The following is a 19,206-nucleotide window of genomic DNA, read 5'->3' as shown; positions in this document are numbered from 1 at the left end:
CTGTTTTTTTTATTTATTTATTTATTTATTTATTTTGAAAGGTTGCATCTTACATCTTTGGGGAGGCCATCTGCCAACCCACCAGTGACAAAATATGAGATGTTAATGTCTAAATACTCCTCCTCTGTGACCCCACCTAATGGCACCACCATACTTCTACCACTAGGGTGCAGTAGACTGTCTACAGTATTACTGGTGTAGGTGGATAAGACTGTCTGCAGTAGTACTGGTATAGGTGTACTGGGTTGTTGATGTCTCCAGGGATGATCCAGTGATGGTGTTCTACTCTTTTATGATGTTGGGCTGGAACTCATGCTGGACGGCTTCAGCAATCTCTTCGGCATACATGTCAAAACGGCCGGTCATCTACAGGGAAAATGAACACACAAATAAAGTCAGTTTTATTGCTGTTCACTATCTCAAGGTGGTTCACAGCAGTGGTTCTCAAAGGTGAATTGTGAAGCCTAATTTTCAAAAAGTATATAAATGATGTATTCTAAACAAGGTTTGGGAGACGCCCATATGGATGATTGACAGCTGTCACTCACCCCACTTCCACTTTCTACGAGATGTAAACCTTTATCTGTCCACCATGTCCCACATTCTAGTCTATCAACATGTTGCTTAGGGAGAATGGTGTGTGTGTGTGTTAACCAGTTTTAATAACAAGGCATTGGCCGACCTTGAAGTTCCACTTATCCGCAATTTGCCGGTTTAGGTTCAGGTCAAGCTCAGTGACCAGGAGCCCATCTTGAGTTCTGGAGAGACCCGGTGAACGACTACCATCTGGCGCCGCCACGTAACTGGATCCATAAAAGTGTCCAAAGTCACGGTGGGCTGAAGTATAAGGGTAGAGAAAGTAAGAGCCCAACCAAACCAGAGGAAGTGAGCTGAACAGAGACAACCAACCTATTAGTGCAAATATCACAAAACCCCCATATTTATATATGTGCACCATGACTGTGTACTGCCAGTATATTTACCTTTTTTTCCATCACCGGAGGTAAACTCATTCTTGAAATGTTCCTGTTTTTAAAGAACACATGATAACAGTGATAACGATGTCAACACATGACACACACACAAACACAGATACTGAGATAGACACAGACACACACACAAATACACATACTCACACACTGATACACACATGTGATTAAAACCCACCCTGTGTATTAAAGCAACACTATGTAACAATTCTACCTTAAAATAACAGCTTGAAAAAAATTGTGCTGCTACAATTACTTTTAATATGGAGAATGGCCTCTCCGCCATTGCCGTCATGGGTCTGTAGGGAAATTACTGCGGTCTGTCAGATTTCTGGAGCCGCCCGGTCCTTTTTGTCTGCGTATGCGCGACTAGGATCGGGTAGCGATTTCGATTCAGAGCTAGCCATCTTTCTGTTGGATTAGTAAGTAGTTTATTTGCTGTCCTGCGCTGTCCTGCTTTGTCTCGTCTTGCACTTGCTTGATGTTTGACTGTGTTAGCAAAGTTATTGACTCGCTAGTTTGTCATAAACGAGGAAAGCAAATTTCAACAGGTTTCGCCGCTGAGGGGAGCTCCAAGCCAAAAAGTACATAGTGCTGCTTTAATGCAGCTGATGGGTAATCATACATCTGTATTCTAAACCTGAGGAAGGAGAGTGGGGCAGTTGATGCACATGGAGCGTTAGCGTTAGCTAGGAACCTACGGTTAACCCATATGGGTTAGGGTTAGGGTTAGCTAGGTACCCTAGGTTAACCCATATTAATCCTCCTTTGACACCTTTAATGGGATATTGTCTGTTCACCTGCTTAGCAACGGTGTTGTGCACTGGTTTCCTGGACCTAGTAAACTGAATCCACTAGATTAGGGGTAGGGTTAGCACACTAGGCTAACTGAGCTAACCACATACAGCCTTCATGCTGAGGCCAAATATACTCCAAATGGTGTTAACACAGTAGCCGGGAACAAGATTAGCACTGTGTTTGATACCTCTAATAGCGTCAACGCTGTGACAGAGTATACTGCAAGTAGGGTAGAGCTTCACCTACAATACTCATAAATAAGTTAATACATAAATAAATTAATGAATAAATATAGATAGATAGATAGATAGATATTTTTTGATCCAGAAGGAAATGTAGGCATCCAGTAGCTTAATACGACACACCATTAAATGCACACAATGACATTAAGCAAAAAACACAATAGAAATGAGCCTGTATAAAGAAACTGAACTATACATAAATAGGAGATAATAACGAGCTTCAGCTACCATGCCCACTACCATAGAGCTCCACCTACCATGCCCACTACCATAGAGCTTCACCTACCATGCCCACTACCATAGAGCTTCACCTACCATACCCACGGTCACAGGGGTTCACTTACTGTGCCTACTCGGTTGATGGCACAGGTGAAACAATGGTTGGCAATGGCTGCATTCCTTGCTTCAATTGACCACATAGGCTCACTGGAAACAAAAGCACATGGTCAGTCTTTGCACCTCATGGTCTGTGTTCATGCACTGAGCATACACTGACACACTAGATACATTCAAAATGATATGGTTTCATGGCTGGCATTGACTTTGAACTCTTAATTCATTCATTACACACCGTTTATGTTTATACCGCTCTACACGCATCTAATTCATTCATTACACACCGTTTATGTTTATACCGCTCTACACGCATCTAATTCATTCATTACACACCGTTTATGTTTATACCGCTCTACACGCATCTAATTCATTCATTACACACGGTTTATGTCTTTAATTCTCTACTGCACGCTTCTATGTTGGTTAGAGAGGTTTTACTAATGTCATGTCAGACTCTGCAAAGGCTGTGCTAGATTCTCCATGCCAGAAAACAAATGCTGTTTCCACAACAGGGCAGACTCATACTATGTGCAGTATACTAAACAGGGAAGACTCATACTATGTACAGCATACTAAACAGGGAAGACTCATACTATGTGCAGCATACTAAACAGGGAAGACTCATACTATGTACAGTATACTAAACAGGGCAGACTCATACTATGTGCAGTATACTAAACAGGGCAGACTCATACTATGCGCAGTATACTAAACAGGGCAGACTCATACTATGTGCAGTATACTAAACAGGGCAGACTCATACTATGTGCAGACTCATACTATGTGCAGTATACTAAACAGGGCAGACTCATACTATGTGCAGACTCATACTATGTGCAGTATACTAAACAGGGCAGACTCATACTATGTGCAGTATACTAAACAGGGCAGACTCATACTATGTGCAGACTCATACTATATGCAGCATACTAAACATAAGCCCTACCAGAAACCCAGAGGACTGTCAGACAGGGCCACTGTCATACTGGTTACTGCGTACCTGAGCGCCCCGACCGTGGCAGAAGGGCCACTGTCATACTGGTTACTGCGTACCTGAGCGCCCCGACCGTGGTAGAAGGGCCACTGTCATACTGGTTACTGCGTACCTGAGTGCCCCGACCTGTCAGACAGGGCCACTGTCATACTGGTTACTGCGTACCTGAGTGCCCCATCCTGTCAGACAGGGCCACTGTCATACTGGTTACTGCGTACCTGAGCGCCCCGACCGTGGCAGACAGGGCCACTGTCATACTGGTTACTGCGTACCTGAGCGCCCCGACCGTGGTAGACAGGGCCACTGTCATACTGGTTACTGCGTACCTGAGCGCCCCGACCGTGGCAGACAGGGCCACTGTCATACTGGTTACTGCGTACCTGAGCGCCCCGACCGTGGCAGACAGGGCCACTGTCATACTGGTTACTGCGTACCTGAGCGCCCCGACCGTGGCAGACAGGGCCACTGTCATACTGGTTACTGCGTACCTGAGCGCCCCGACCCTGGCAGAAGGGCCACTGTCATACTGGTTACTACGTACCTGAGCGCCCCGACCGTGGCAGACAGGGCCACTGTCATACTGGTTACTGCGTACCTGAGCGCCCCGACCGTGGCAGACAGGGCCACTGTCATACTGGTTACTGCGTACCTGAGCGCCCCGACCGTGGCAGACAGGGCCACTGTCATACTGGTTACTGCGTACCTGAGCGCCCCGACCGTGGCAGACAGGGCCACTGTCATACTGGTTACTGCGTACCTGAGCGCCCCGACCGTGGCAGACAGGGCCACTGTCATACTGGTTACTGCGTACCTGAGCGCCCCGACCGTGGCAGACAGGGCCACTGTCATACTGGTTACTGCGTACCTGAGCGCCCCGACCGTGGCAGACAGGGCCACTGTCATACTGGTTACTGCGTACCTGAGTGCCCCATCCTGTCAGACAGGGCCACTGTCATACTGGTTACTGCGTACCTGAGCGCCCCGACCGTGGCAGACAGGGCCACTGTCATACTGGTTACTGCGTACCTGAGCGCCACCGACCGTGGTAGACAGGGCCACTGTCATACTGGTTACTGCGTACCTGAGCGCCCCGACCGTGGCAGACAGGGCCACTGTCATACTGGTTACTGCGTACCTGAGCGCCCCGACCGTGGCAGACAGGGCCACTGTCATACTGGTTACTGCGTACCTGAGCGCCCCGACCGTGGCAGACAGGGCCACTGTCATACTGGTTACTGCGTACCTGAGCGCCCCGACCCTGGCAGAAGGGCCACTGTCATACTGGTTACTGCGTACCTGAGCGCCCCGACCGTGGCAGACAGGGCCACTGTCATACTGGTTACTGCGTACCTGAGCGCCCCGACCGTGGCAGACAGGGCCACTGTCATACTGGTTACTGCGTACCTGAGCGCCCCGACCGTGGCAGACAGGGCCACTGTCATACTGGTTACTGCGTACCTGAGCGCCCCGACCGTGGCAGACAGGGCCACTGTCATACTGGTTACTGCGTACCTGAGCGCCCCGACCGTGGCAGACAGGGCCACTGTCATACTGGTTACTGCGTACCTGAGCGCCCCGACCGTGGCAGACAGGGCCACTGTCATACTGGTTACTGCGTACCTGAGTGCCCCATCCTGTCAGACAGGGCCACTGTCATACTGGTTACTGCGTACCTGAGCGCCCCGACCGTGGCAGAAGGGTTAAAGATGATTTCTGCTCCGTTCAGGCCGTACATAAACCAGTTGAGAGGGTGGTGGCGTCCGTAGCAGATGTTAACGGCTATTTTCCCAAACTGCGTCTGAAACACGCGATGACCTGTGTTCCCCTCCATGTAGTAGCTGGACTGTGAGCAGGTTGGAAGCAGAGGAGGGTCAGGGTCTGGCAGCAGGCATTCATCTAAGCAACACACTTCATCAAACAAACACTAGGTGGCACCAACACAACAAAAACCACAGGATCCCCCCCCAGTGTCAACCCTGCTGGTACACACACACCCTCATAAACACACTTCAGACAGGCATAGATCTACACACAGACACACACACATAAACACACGCACACACACACATAGACACACACAGATAGGCATAAGATCTACACACATACACACACACACATGCACACACACACACACACACAAACACATACACATACACACACACACACACAGAGATAAGTATAAGATCTACACACATACACACACACCCACATAAATTCAATTAAATCCAATTCAACCAGAGTCAAAAGCATCCTTTGCATTACCTTGACCATAAAATTATGTTCTTTTACTGAGTCAACTGTCATTGACATGCAACCAAGCTAGTCGTACATAACTGTTCATTTACTGCTTATTTGTGTCTGGTTACCGTTTGTTTTGGTAAACTGGCTATGTAGGTGTAGTACAGGCAGGTTTCAATAAAATAATACTTTAGCCAGTCAGGGTTGGGGAGCATAGTGAGCAGTTTACATGACTTTTAACTGTGGGGTACCCGCACCATACCCCATGTCTGGCTTTTGAGGCTCTTCCTGGGTTTGGGTTAGGCCACTCTACTAGCACGTGTACGGTGTGTAAACCTTGAGACTCTGGGCAGTTTGTTGAAGGTATTCATATGGCAAAGTATGTATAATGCCTAGTATTCTCATACTGACCTCATTGAAATCTCCTACACGGGGAATGTGATTCTTCCTGGTCTTTCCCAGAACTTTCCCCGAGTTTGACACCACAACAGCAGTATTCCACAGCGTTCCTCCATGAATCTCATCTCGCTCCAAGATGGGGGATACCACAACCATGTTGTGCTTCTTTGCCAACTATGAATCCAACAGGAAAGCAAAATAAATGTATGTATAAAGTTTTTTTTTTCCACACTGGTCAACACAGCATACACCCACAACACACCTACACACACACACTATGAACATATTCTCTTACCACACCAGATACAGGGTTACCAACCATTTACACTGACAACATTTAAAAACGTATCCAGGACTTTTAAAGGACCCTTAATGGAATTTCCATGACTTTTCACAACCTATAAAGTGCCAAGAAATGCATGCTTTTCTCCCCAGGTTGGGCCTAATTATTGAATGAAAATTAAAGGTGCATTGTTTAGGATTTTACGATTCTTAGTTGCAAGTGATTATACACTAAAGAAATAATCATTTTGAATGCTATATTCTGCTAATGGATCCCCTTAAATCCAACACACTGTACCATTGTATCAACAACATTTTCCATTCCTTTTCTAATAAAAAAATTAGGCCATATCAACTCAAGTGGATACTGTATCACGCTGCAGAAATTCGCACAATGAGACATTATACATGAAAGAGTACAATAACATAGTTCATTTAATTAGTAATTCAGTGACTTGATTAACCCTTCATGACTTCATTACTTCAGATTTCATTACTTTTTTTCATGGGATTTTAAAATGAACTTTTTCCAGGATTTCCATGACCACGGGAGCCCTGTAGATATACACAAACTACACCCACTCACCCCACCCTACACCCACTCACACACACACACACATACACACACACACACACACACACATACATCCCAAACATACTCTCTCTCACACACACACACACATGCTGCTTTTCTATATCACTGTAAACGGGGTTGAGTTTCCCTGAATAACCCCACTGTTGGGTCATGTCATGAGTTTCTGTATTTTTTTTATTTCCCCACAGTTATGAAGGGAGCAGGAGTTGAGCAGGGGTGGGGCAGGGGGTGGAGTTGGGAATGGGTGGAACAAGGGGCGTGGTATTGGTTGAGCAGGGGTGGGGCATGGGTGGAGCAGGGGGTGGGGCATGGGTGGAGCAGGGGGTGGGGCATGGGTGGAGCAGGGGTGGGGTATGGGTGGAGCAGGGTGTGTGGTATGGGTGGAGCAGGGTGTGGGGCAGGGGGTGTGGTATGGGTGGAGCAGGGGGTGGGGCATAGGTGGGGCAGGGGTTTTATGCCTGTGATAAAGGACTTTAACAGGGGAGGTTGCCCCTCCCCCTGACTCTTTTGACTAATGTGCAGAATGAGAGCATCCATGTGTACAGCAGTAAATGCAGCGAGACCCAGGCTAGTTGTGGCGTCACATTACTGCACACAACACACCACACAACGCAGAGAGAGAGAGAAAGAAATGGGAGAGCAAACACCCGTTACATTAGAACTAGCTGGATGGTGACCCCATAGAGCACAAACTTTGAAGTTTGACCCCCTGACCTCCTGACCTCCTGGCAGAAGCGCGTGGTGTAGCCCTCTTCAGCTGACTCTGCAAACTCGGTCCAGGGTTCCCTCTCACGTGTGCAGAACGCAAAGGGCATGGCTGGAGACAACACAACAAACTCAGGGGTCAGGGGTAGGGTTAGGGTTATATCAATGAAGAGTTAGGGTTGAAACCAGTGTAGGGTTAGTGTTATATCAGTGAAGAGTTAGGGTTAGTGTTAGTGTTATTTCAGTGTTGGGTGAGGGTGTACATTATATCAGTGTTGGGTTAGGGTGTAAATTATATCAGGGTTGGGTTAGGGTGTACATTATATCAGTGTCGGGTGAGGGTGTATATGTTCCCACACACTGGTTGTACATAAGAGAGTTCGTGTCTAGTGTTTGCCTGGCCTCTGGGGATAATGCTGAATCATCTTCATTGGTTGTTTATTTGTACAGAAACACATTATTGTAACAGAGGAAGACAGAGAAGCCAGAGAGGGATGGGGGGTTGGGCAGTTCCCAGGGGTAATTATACACTCATGGTGGTGTGTGTGCGTGCGTGCGTGCGTGCGTGCGTGCGTGCGTGCGTGCGTGCGTGCGTGCGTGCGTGCGTGCGTGCGTGCGTGCATGCGTGCGTGTGTGTTTGTGCGTGTGTGCGATAGAGAGAGAGAGAGAGATAGAGAGGGCATGTGTGTGTGTGTGTGTGTGTGTGTGTGTGTGTGTGTGTGTGTGTGTGTGTGTGTGTGAGAGAGAGAGCGATAGAGAGGGCATGCATATGTATATGTGTGTGTGTGTGCGTGTGTACATGTGTGCGTGCGCGCACGTGTGTGTGTGTCTGTCTGTGTGTGTGTGTGTGTGTGTGTGTGTACATGTGTGCGTGCGCGCACGTGTGTGTGTCTGTCTGTGTGTGTGTGTGTCCTTACTCCAGGCCTCCTGGAAGCAGATGATGTTGACTCCACACATGGCTGCCACCTCCACCATGTCCGCCACACGCTTGTGCAGAGCAGTGATCTGTGCCAGAGAGGGAGACCCCGTCACTTCACAACTGCAATCTCCACACTGCACTGAGATTAGATTAACACTGGGCAGCAAACTCCTCACTCAGATTAACACTGGGCTGCAAACTCCTCACTACACTGAGATTAACACTGGGCTGTAAACTCGTCACTACACTGAGATTAACACTGGGCAGCAAACTCCTCACTACACTGAGATTAACACTGGGCTGCAAACTCCTCACTACACTGAGATTAACACTGGGCTGTAAACTCCTCACTACACTGAGATTAGATTAACACTGGGCAGCAAACTCCTCACTACACTGAGATTAACACTGGGCTGCAAACTCCTCACTACACTGAGATTAACACTGGGCTGCAAACTCCTCACTACACTGAGATTAACACTGGGCTGCAAACTCCTCACTACACTGAGATTAACACAGGGCTGCAAACTCCTTACTACACTGAGATTAACACTGGGCTGTAAACTCGTCACTACACTGAGATTAACACTGGGCTGCAAACTCCTCACTACACTGAGATTAACACTGGGCAGCGAACTCCTCACTACACTGAGATTAACACTGGGCTGCAAACTCCTTACTACACTCAGATTAACACTGGGCTACAGACCCCGTCACTTCACAACTGCAATCTCCTCACTACACTGAGATTAACACTGGGCTGTAAACTCGTCACTACACTGAGATTAACACTGGGCTGTAAACTCGTCACTACACTGAGATTAACACTGGGCTGCAAACTCCTCACTACACTGAGATTAACACTGGGCTGCAAACTCCTCACTGCACTGAGATTAGATTAACACTGGACAGCAAACTCCTCACTACACTGAGATTAACACTGGGCTGTAAACTCCTCACTACACTGAGATTAACACTGGGCTGCAAACTCCTCACTCAGATTAACACTGGACAGCAAACTCCTCACTACACTGAGATTAACACTGGGCTGTAAACTCCTCACTACACTGAGATTAACACTGGGCTGCAAACTCCTCACTCAGATTAACACTGGGCAGCAAACTCCTTACTACACTGAGATTAACACTGGGCTACTCATGCATTACTTTCACAAACATCTACTATATACCCGCTCACGGAAAGTGAGAAGTAAAAAGGTTAGGCTTGACTGCAATGAGATATAACTGATGTTGACTGTAAAACTATGCACTGAAGACTGACGAGTCTGTACCTGGTCCAGCACCGGAGCATCTGTGGGGAGGACGATCTTGTTCTGGATGAGTCCCACGCGGACCACTCTGGCTGCTCTCAGCTGCTCCTGGGCCGCCTCAAACACATAGCCCTTCAACTCAAAATCTCGCTCCGAGGCAGAGTCCACGGCAGCCTGCGGGAGCTCCAGACTCCTGTGGGGGAAAACAAGTGGCCTTCACTCCCCCATCAACACTAGACTATCAACACTCCCCCATCAACACTAGCTCATTAACACTTCCCCATCAACACTCCCCCATCAACACAAGCCCATATATCAGCCAGGCAGGGTTAACACGAGCCCATCAACACTTCCCCATCAACACTAGCCCATATATCAGGCAGGCAGGGTTAACACTTCCCCATCAACACTAGACTATCAACACTTCCCCATCAACATTAGCCCATATATCAGCCAGGCAGGGTTAACACTCCCCCATCAACACGAGCCCATGATCAGGCAGCCAGGGTTAACACGAGCCCATGATCAGGCAGTCAGGGTTAACACGAGCCAATCAACACAAGCCGATGATCAGGCAGGCAGGGTTAACACTCCCCCATCAACACGAGCCCATGATCAGGCAGCCAGGGTTAACACTCCCCCATCAACACGAGCCCATCATCACGAGCCTATGATCAGGCAGGCAGGGTTAACAAAAGCCCATCAACACGAGCCCATCATCACGAGCCTATGATCAGGCAGGCAGGGTTAACAAAAGCCCATCATCACGAGCCCATGATCAGGCAGGCAGGGTTAACACAAGCCCATCAACACTCCCCCATTAACACTCCCCCATCAACACAAGCCCACAACCTAAAACAAGAGACTGTTTCCACCCAGTTTCGAACTGGGGACCTTTCGCGTGTTAGGCGAATGTGATAACCACTAAACTATGGAAACAGACAAGACTGCCATTCATCCTGTTTGGAACTTGAGACATCTGGTAAAGTGGGCTTACAGTTTTTTTCCGATCATTTTCACACTTTTTCCAAACTCTTCACACAGACACACACCTCAGCCTATCAGTTAACTTTTGGTGCAAAATGCACTACAACCACCAAAACACTTCATATACTTCACCCAAAAGTGACTCATGCTGCTGTTACTTTGGCAAATGGTCTCTCTCAGGAAGACTACTTGTTTTTTGTCACTCAAAGTACAATGACCTAAAAAACACAGACAACTTGAACTATGACACCTCGTACACATAAAATATGTAATATAAAATGAAATACAGTAAATATGAAAATCAGCTAAATGTCTCAAGACAGCTCCAAGCTAAATTGTCTGTGGTACACTATAGCACAAAAAAAGTCTGCAGACCCTTTTCTTTCCCAGTAGAGTAAGTGAAACAACAACACATGAGACTACCACTAGAAGTGTCCTGCAGCCCTAATGCTGATCCGTGGTGACATAGAATTTACAGTACTACAACATTCTCCCTTGCCTTGAAACTTTAGAAAAAATCTTGAGCACATCTTATCCACCCCTAAAATCCCCCATATTCAACAAATATTTCAAGGCAAGCTGTTGTCATGACACCAAGAACAAACTTGGTTTGCCTGTCAGAGTACTGTAGATACCAGTTTTGTGTGGCAAGATTGCCAGGTGTGACCAGTACCAGTACCAGTGGTTAGTGTTGTTGGTAACCTGGGTTCAGTTCCTGGGCAATGCAAGATGTTATTGTGAGTCACTTTGGATAGACATGATTGTTGTAGTTTCCTTGTTGGGTCACTTTGTCTCATTGATGGCCCATGACTTTCATATGCAGCAGTAATAGTGGGAAAATGTCTTCAGTGACACCTACATCTATATTTTTCCTTCATACATGTACATTTTCAACGCAAATGCTGTACTGCACCACTGTTGTATAGTTGTATAGTATAGTTGGTAACAAGGCTGCAAACAAACAAAACAAAGCAAAGAAAACTGAATAAACTTTCAGAAAATTATAGAATAATCTGTTTTATTTCAAGTGTATAATTTCATTTATCTGTCAAAATACAGCATCTTTCCTTCTACAGTGATCTAAATTTTGTCTGGTTTTGAACTGAAAGTTTACTGTTTTGAACAGAGTATCTAAATATCTGCAAAAAATGCTGAAGTTACACAGCGTTTTACTGGTGGTGAACATTGACTGAGACAGGTATCCATGAATTTCGGAAGTGGTCATTGACTGCATTTTGTATCTAAGCAATGGAAAAGTATCCACAGTTTAGTTCACATAGTCTACTGATATGCTGGATGTGTTAAGTGTTTTGAGAAAGTGTGAAAATGATTGGAAAAAACTGTAATAAAAGTCAATACGCATTACACTGTAAAAATAAAAAAAATCACCTCCATGCAATCTGCAACACAATGCTTTAATTGAACAATTTATTGAGATTTTATTTAGGTTAGAGATTACCGTAAGAACATTGCATTTCCCCTATCCAATGAGATCCAATTATGCTACAAACTAAAGAAACAATACATCAGTTTAGAAATATATAGAGATGTACTGTATATGTATATATATAATATATAGAGAGATGTATATGTATATATATAATATATATAAAGATGTATATTATATATAGAGATGTACCGATCTAGTTTTTCTTGTTCCGTTTCGATACATGAATTTGCCGATCCGATACCAAATGTAAGTTTGGGACTTCGAGAGATGTGTGTAAAAACAGCAGGCCGCTCAGAGCTGTCTTTGGTGGACACTAGTGGAGGTTTATTCACAGCGCTGTACACCAATACACCAATAGCTAACAAAAGACTTACAAAAGGACCGCAAAACAAGCAGATAGTATGCAAACTCACAACGGATGAATATAATTCAAGATCAGCCTCACAGCAAGTGGTCTCACCTCCTTTCCTCTCCCTGTCCCACTCTCTCCTTCCCTCTCCCTGTCCCACTCTCCTTCCCTCTCCCTGTCCCACTCTCCTTCCCTCTCCCTGTCCCACTCTCTCCTTCCCTCTCCCTGTCCCACTCTCCTTCCCTCTCCCTGTCCCACTCTCTTTCCCCCTTAAATAAAAGCCATCAGTTACTAGCCAATAGGGAGAGCCCACTTGGAGAGGGAGTTATGCACGCTGGGTAACACATTAACAGTTACAGCCCCATACAGAACATATAATATCCTGCACAGAGGTTACAGCCCTGAAACACTGAACTGAATCAGCAGCAGGGTACCTAACTGTTCACTAGGACGGTTAGTCAATCAATGGAGTTGACTGTAAGCTGACATGTACTGTGGTTGTTACATTTACATTTAGTCATTTAGCAGACACTTTTGTCCAAAGCTACATACAAGGGAGAGAACAGTCAACCTACGAACAATAGAGACCTAGTGTAACAATAAATACTACTTTACATAAGAAATAGAAAGACAAAAATAGAAAAGAAAAAATAAGTGCAGGAATGTAACTGCTGTAAGTGCAAGTTAAGCACTAGTTGAAGTGCCAGTTAGGAGGGGAGGTACTCTCTGAAGAGTTGGGGTTGTTAGAACTATATATTGGGGTTGTTAGAACTATATATATGGAAATTTTTGCAGTGCTGTTTGAAATACCGTTGGTTTGTGCAAGTAGTGGTTTATGTCGGAAAATGTTCCAGTAGGCTACTGTGATATTGGATGATTGAATTATGTCACTATCAGTACACAATACCGATAAGTGTTGGATTGGTCCATACTCTCATAGCTATAATGCATATTGCATATAGAAACGAATAATATGAACACAGAGAAAAAAAACACAAGTATAGATATAATCTTCAAAGAAACAATATGAATCATATTTAAAGAAACATGAAAAGAAAAAGGAAATAAAGATCCATGAATTGGGGTGGGCGATACAGACTACAATGGCCCTAATACACCATCGTAGCCTATACCTTCATTATTGTAGGTTATATTTATATTATTATAATTATATGTCTGTTATATTTACCTGTCTCTACTCCAACGTTAGTAAATGCACTCACTAATATGAAGTTAACTTTATATAGCTTAATTATTAGTGTTTAGGATTAGGATTCATCAGATGGGTTTTCATCTAACGCATTCGCATATTTGAAGCGCATTGATTACATTTCGGCTAAAGAAAATGCGAGTCTGTGCACGTTTTCAACCGCAGTGTTTTTTAAAGGAATAGTTGTTAACAGTTGCTGGCTCAAAGCTTAAAGTTGTCAGGGCAACTTTACCAGAAACACAACAAATGCAATTGTTAAACTAATTTATATCAGCCGTAGTTGCTTATAGCCTGCCGAATAGGGAGTTAATTTCGTCCCCTTAACTTTCCTATTCGATTTCAAGCGTTTCCACTGGGATTTCCTATTCCAACGGTCAAAACTCGCATTAAAAAATGGGATAGAAACCCAGCTACTGCCTTAATTCACTTAATGAGATTCATTCATTTGAGCCACTTGAGGTTCTTTAAATAGCCTATAGTGTTCAGCCATAGAGGACGGAGGGCGAAAGTCCACAGCAGTGAAACAGCCCATTCACAGTAGGGCTACGGCAGCAATAGGCTACTGGCTATTTAGATCGTAGTCTGGAATGTGAGGATAAACGTTTGTGTAAACTAATTAAAATACCGACAGATGCGGTGAAATGAAGAGCTTTGTATATACTACTTACAAAACATTCGACCGTAAAACACGGAAGTAATACGCACTAATTATAGGCTACATACCTCACATTAGTCTACTCAGTTTACTCAGAATTAAAGGCAAGTCGACTATACATTTCCGAGCTAAAACCTTCCAGAACTGGTCGAAGTTGATAGTAGACTACAGGTTTACTTATGCCGTATATTGTTTTGGGTTTCTTTCTTTTTTTGTTGCACTTACTTGAGCTCTTTACCATATAAAATCCGGCGAACTTCACTCAACTCGCCCTCTGGGACATATGTTCCGAGAGTCTTCTCCAAAGATTCAAACTGGGAACTAGACATGTTAAATTCTGCCAATCTGTCACGAAACTACTTTAAGGGGGTACCGAAGAGCTTGCTCCACTATGCTAGGTGAAGCCTAATGGTATTGGCTTGCTTTATTGCCTGCTTTGGAGGGTTACTGATTGAACAAGACAGACTTCAGCCTTTTTCATTATGCAACCCCTGTTCCGACCACCACAGGTTGATACAGCAAAAAAAGCTCATACTTTAACCATTTAAGTAGAATGACACCAGACTGAAAACGATTACATTTAATGTAACACTGTAAACAGCCATACTTCCGGATATTCCTGTCTAAAGCTCGTCAAACAGTTCAAACGGGTGCTTGACATTTAAGCTTTTAGCTTCGGGGCGTTGTTAAGACCTTCTTTTTTACGCTGGAACTCGGCCTATTTCTTGTTTGGGTTTGAAGTCCTCTTCTGGGGACACCAATCTTTTTGTCCCGCTCTTTACAAGGGTTTGAAAGCTTCCGAACCACATCTGGAGAAAAAAAATAAGCCAAGCTGCACCTGTAGTCTACAATTTAAAAAGTTAACACTTATACACAACTTCACGGACAAAAACTTCAGACGAACTTCTATAAACATTAGCTTAATAGATGTAACATTCAAACAGTTTTGTCAGTTTTGACATGAGGTGTTTCCATACCTGCCAACTCTGGGTGGCTCTTGCCCATGTCCGTGAGAAGTGGGGCATACCTCAGGCCCTCAGGTCCTTCAGAACTACCTGTGGACAGGTGAGACTGGTGAACAACTCCTGTTGTTCAGTCATGCTCCTCCGTCATGCCAAGCAGGTGAAAGATTGTTATATATGTCCAGATCTCAACTCAGACCTTTCACTCTTCTACATGTTGCATTTCCCAAAAAGCAGAGATTGATTACAGTTTACTAACTGATTTGGAATGAACGGAAATAACAGTGACAAATATTTGTGTGAACCCTGTAAGGTAAAATGGTCTCACAGAAAATCACAATTTAATTTATATTGGGAATTTTATATATGTTTAGTTTTGATGATACGTTTAGTTAAGTTGGCTGACAGGTGAATGGGAATTTTAGTTATACAAGGATAGCAACGGTGGCAGGATATAACAACAGTGCACAACTGGCTGGTGACAGCTACAACACGCATTGCATGCTGTATCCGGGATCCATAAGAGCACTCCTTCACAGTACAACATGCACTGTCTGTAGCCCACTCCTGCTAAACACAACAACATGGCTGACAAAAAACGTTTGAAGTATGTTGCGACGGGTGCCGGGTTTTAATTTATTATTTATGACTATAGGATGCACTAAAGAGGAATGTCTTTTGCCTTGGTTTTAAGATGGAAAGTTGGAGGCTCTTTTTTGGGTTGTTGCTACAGCCAGACAGAAGAGTATTGCAATGGTGTAGTCGCGGTGTAATAAAAGCGTGGGGTTAGGTTTTTTTCTGCATCTTTGAGGGATAGAATTTTTTCTGATTTTGGCAATATTGCATAGATGAAAAAATTATGTGTTTGAGATCTGTTTTATGTGTGAGTCAAGTAGGAGGTCCTGGTTGATAATTACATAGAGATTTTTGGTGCTAGTGTTGGATGTTAATGAGATGCCATTGAGTGTGGGTAGATGACTAGATAATGTCATTCTCAATTGTTTAGGGCCTGTGAGCATAACCTCAGATTTATCTGAATTAAAGAGCAGAAAGTTGTTAGTCATCCATGCTTTTATGTCTTTCAGGCATGCTTCTATTTTGGGTAGTTGTACAATTTCGTCAGGTTTCATGGATAGGTAAAGTTGGGTGTCATCTACATAGCAATGGAAGTTTAATGCCCTGCTTCCTTATGACAGCACCTAAGGGTAGCATGTGTAAAGAGAAGAGCAAATATCCAAGCGCAGATCCTTGGGGAACTCCATGACTTACTCTGGTGTGATTGGATGGCTCCATGATTTACTCTCGTGTGATTGGATGGCTCCATGATTTACTCTGGTGTGATTGGATGGCTCCATGATTTACTCTCGTGTGATTGGATGGCTCATTGTGGACATGAACAAACTGAAGACGGTCGGAAAGGTGCCAAATATCGTTTAGTCTGAGAGGACAAGCAGAGGAGGAAGAGGAGGAGGAAGAGGACAAACACGATGCACACAGCAGACGAGGAGGAGGAAGACGAAGAGAAGGAGGACAAACACGATGCACACAGCAGACGAGGAGGAGGAAGAGGAGGAGGACAAACACGATGCACACAGCAGACGAGGAGGAGGAAGACGAAGAGAAGGAGGACAAACACGATGCACACAGCAGACGAGGAGGAGGAAGAGGAGGAGGACAAACACGATGCACACAGCAGACGAGGAAGAGGAGGAGGAGGAGGAGGACAAACACGATGCACACAGCAGACGAGGAGGAGGAGGAGGACAAACACGATGCACACAGCAGACGAGGAGGAGGAAGACGAGGAGGAGGAGGAGGACAAGCACGATGCACACAGCAGACGAGGAGGAGGAAGAGGAGGAGGAGGAGGACAAACACGATGCACACAGCAGACGAGGAGGAGGAAGACGAAGAGAAGGAGGAGGACAAGCATGATGCACACAGCAGACGAGGAGGAGGAAGAGGAGGAGGAGGAGGACAAACACGATGCACACAGCAGACGAGGAGGAGGAAGAGGAGGAGGAGGAAGAGGAGGAGGAGGAGGACAAGCACGATGCACACAGCAGACAAGGAGGAGGAAGACGAAGAGAAGGAAGACAAACACGATGCACACAGCAGACAAGGAAGAGGAGGAGGAGGAGGAGGAGGACAAACACGATGCACACAGCAGACAAGGAGGAGGAAGAGGAGGAGGAGGAGGACAAACACGATGCACACAGCAGACGAGGAGGAGGAAGAGGAGGAGGAGGAGGACAAACACGATGCACACAGCAGAGGAGGAAGAGGAGGAGGACAAACACGATGCACACAGCAGACGAGGAGGAGGAGGAGGACAAGCACGATGCACACAGCAGACGAGGAGGAGGAGGAGGACAAGCACGATGCACACAGCAGACGAGGAGGAGGAAGATGGAGAGGAGGAGGAGGACAAGCACGATGCACACAGCAGACGAGGAGGAGGAAGAGGAGGAAGAGGAGCAGGAGGAGGACAAACACGATGCACACAGCAGACGAGGAAGAGGAAGAGGAGGAGGAGGAGGAAAAACACGATGCACACAGCAGAAGAGGAGGAGGAGGAGTAGGAGGAGGAGGAGGACAAACACGGTGCACACAGCAGACAAGGAGGAGGAAGAGGAGGAGGAGGAGGACAAACACGATGCACACAGCAGACAAGGAGGAGGAGGAAGAGGAGGAGGAGGAGGACAAACACGATGCACACAGCAGACAAGGAGGAGGAGGAGGCGCTGAGACTCACCATACACCATCATGAGGATGTAGGTTTGTCTCTCCCTCAGAAGAGTACAGGCTGGCTCTGTGCTCTGCTCGCTCTCATTCAGATGCATCAGCTCCCCATACTTATCCATCAGATCCACACTGTCTAGAGATCACATGTACATATCCATCAGATCCACACTGTCTAGAGATCACATGTACAGATTGATCAGCTCCCCACTGTCTAGAGATCACATGTACAGATGCATCAGATCCACACTGTCTAGAGATCACATGTACAGATGCATCAGCTCCCCATACTTATCCATCAGATTCACACTGACTAGAGATCACATGTACAGATTGTCTGACTATCCATAGACACTAGATGAGAATCATTGATTGGAGGCAAGACATATAATTAGGTCAGAGGTCAGACATATAATGAACAGTACCTTGTGGGTCCACTTGGCACCTCTCCTTCAAGGAGTGGATGAAGTTCATGATCCTGCAGTTTAGGTTGAAGAGGTCCATCCTTCCTTCTGTAAGCACATTAGAGATCAGGATCCAATGTGTTATGTTGGTGTTCCATTCACTGTCCGCACAGCTCTTTTATAAGGATTTAAGTTTGCATCAATGGTTTCATTAAAATAATTGTATCCGTCTTGCTTCATCATAAACGCTTTCAGCCATCCCAAAAGCACTTCATCAGTGTTTCTGTTTAAACACATGATAAATGTGTAATACAGTTGGACACAAGTCCAGCAGGTCCCCCACACAGCGAGTCCATAATCCCCCCCACGTCCATACTAACCCCGATACTCTCCCCCACACAGTGTGTCCAGACTCACCCCGCACAGCGAGTCCATACTCACATACTCACCCCCACACAGCGAGTCTATACTCACCCCCAGGTCCATACTCAGCCCACACAGTGAGTCCATACTCACCCCCATACTCACCCCGAGACAGCACCGTGACAAACATGTCTCCTGTGTTTCTGGACACACACACTCTCCTACCATCATCTGTGCGTGCATTAGGAGCAGAAACACTCATCTCCCCTCAGTCAGGAGAAGTGTACTGACTGTGACTTTACAAGGGGACAATAGGG

At 45.7% G+C, this 19,206-nt stretch overlaps 2 protein-coding genes and 1 non-coding gene across 3 annotated transcripts; all 3 read right to left on the bottom strand.

Moving 5' to 3' along the window:
- Positions 1–20: 20 nt before the first annotated feature.
- Positions 21–14,884, bottom strand: upb1 (ureidopropionase, beta). Its single transcript, XM_031570947.2, has 10 exons — positions 14,644–14,884; positions 9,789–9,960; positions 8,496–8,583; positions 7,596–7,690; positions 6,009–6,170; positions 5,033–5,202; positions 2,374–2,455; positions 984–1,026; positions 683–837; positions 21–366 (listed from the first exon to the last, which is right to left on the bottom strand). Exons 1-10 carry the CDS (start codon positions 14,745–14,747, stop codon positions 283–285), a joined length of 1,155 nt encoding a protein of 384 aa, XP_031426807.1. The 5' UTR covers positions 14,748–14,884; the 3' UTR covers positions 21–282.
- On the bottom strand, positions 10,634–10,706 carry trnav-aac. The gene has a single exon. It is a non-coding gene; the product is annotated as a tRNA-Val (tRNA).
- A 99-nt stretch (positions 14,885–14,983) lies between the features above and the next one.
- On the bottom strand, positions 14,984–19,162 carry LOC116221142 (uncharacterized protein CXorf65 homolog). The gene is made up of 5 exons (XM_031570948.2): positions 19,055–19,162; positions 18,548–18,634; positions 18,136–18,258; positions 15,396–15,473; positions 14,984–15,227 (listed from the first exon to the last, which is right to left on the bottom strand). Exons 1-5 carry the CDS (start codon positions 19,149–19,151, stop codon positions 15,088–15,090), a joined length of 525 nt encoding a protein of 174 aa, XP_031426808.1. The 5' UTR covers positions 19,152–19,162; the 3' UTR covers positions 14,984–15,087.
- Between the last annotated feature and the right edge of the window lie 44 nt (positions 19,163–19,206).

Source organism: Clupea harengus, chromosome 7, assembly GCF_900700415.2.
Source record: "Clupea harengus chromosome 7, Ch_v2.0.2, whole genome shotgun sequence".
Lineage (NCBI taxonomy): Eukaryota > Metazoa > Chordata > Actinopteri > Clupeiformes > Clupeidae > Clupea > Clupea harengus.
The sequence above is the reverse complement of the archived record's forward strand: the minus strand, read 5'-3'. Positions and strand labels throughout refer to the sequence as shown.

Excerpts from the sequence above, each read along its gene's own strand:
- upb1 (XM_031570947.2), bottom strand. The coding sequence starts at position 14,747 with ATGTCTAGTTCCCAGTTTGAATCTTTGGAGAAGACTCTCGGAACATAT. Across the intron at positions 8,584-9,788 it reads ATGCTCCGGTGCTGGACCAG|ATCACTGCTCTGCACAAGCG; the intron begins GTACAGACTCGT and ends TCTCTGGCACAG. Across the intron at positions 838-983 it reads CTCCGGTGATGGAAAAAAAG|CCCACCGTGACTTTGGACAC; the intron begins GTAAATATACTG and ends CTTATACTTCAG.
- LOC116221142 (XM_031570948.2), bottom strand. The coding sequence starts at position 19,151 with ATGAGTGTTTCTGCTCCTAATGCACGCACAGATGATGGTAGGAGAGTG. Across the intron at positions 18,259-18,547 it reads GTGCCAAGTGGACCCACAAG|ACAGTGTGGATCTGATGGAT; the intron begins GTACTGTTCATT and ends TGTGATCTCTAG. Across the intron at positions 15,228-15,395 it reads GAGCCACCCAGAGTTGGCAG|ATGTGGTTCGGAAGCTTTCA; the intron begins GTATGGAAACAC and ends TTTTTTCTCCAG.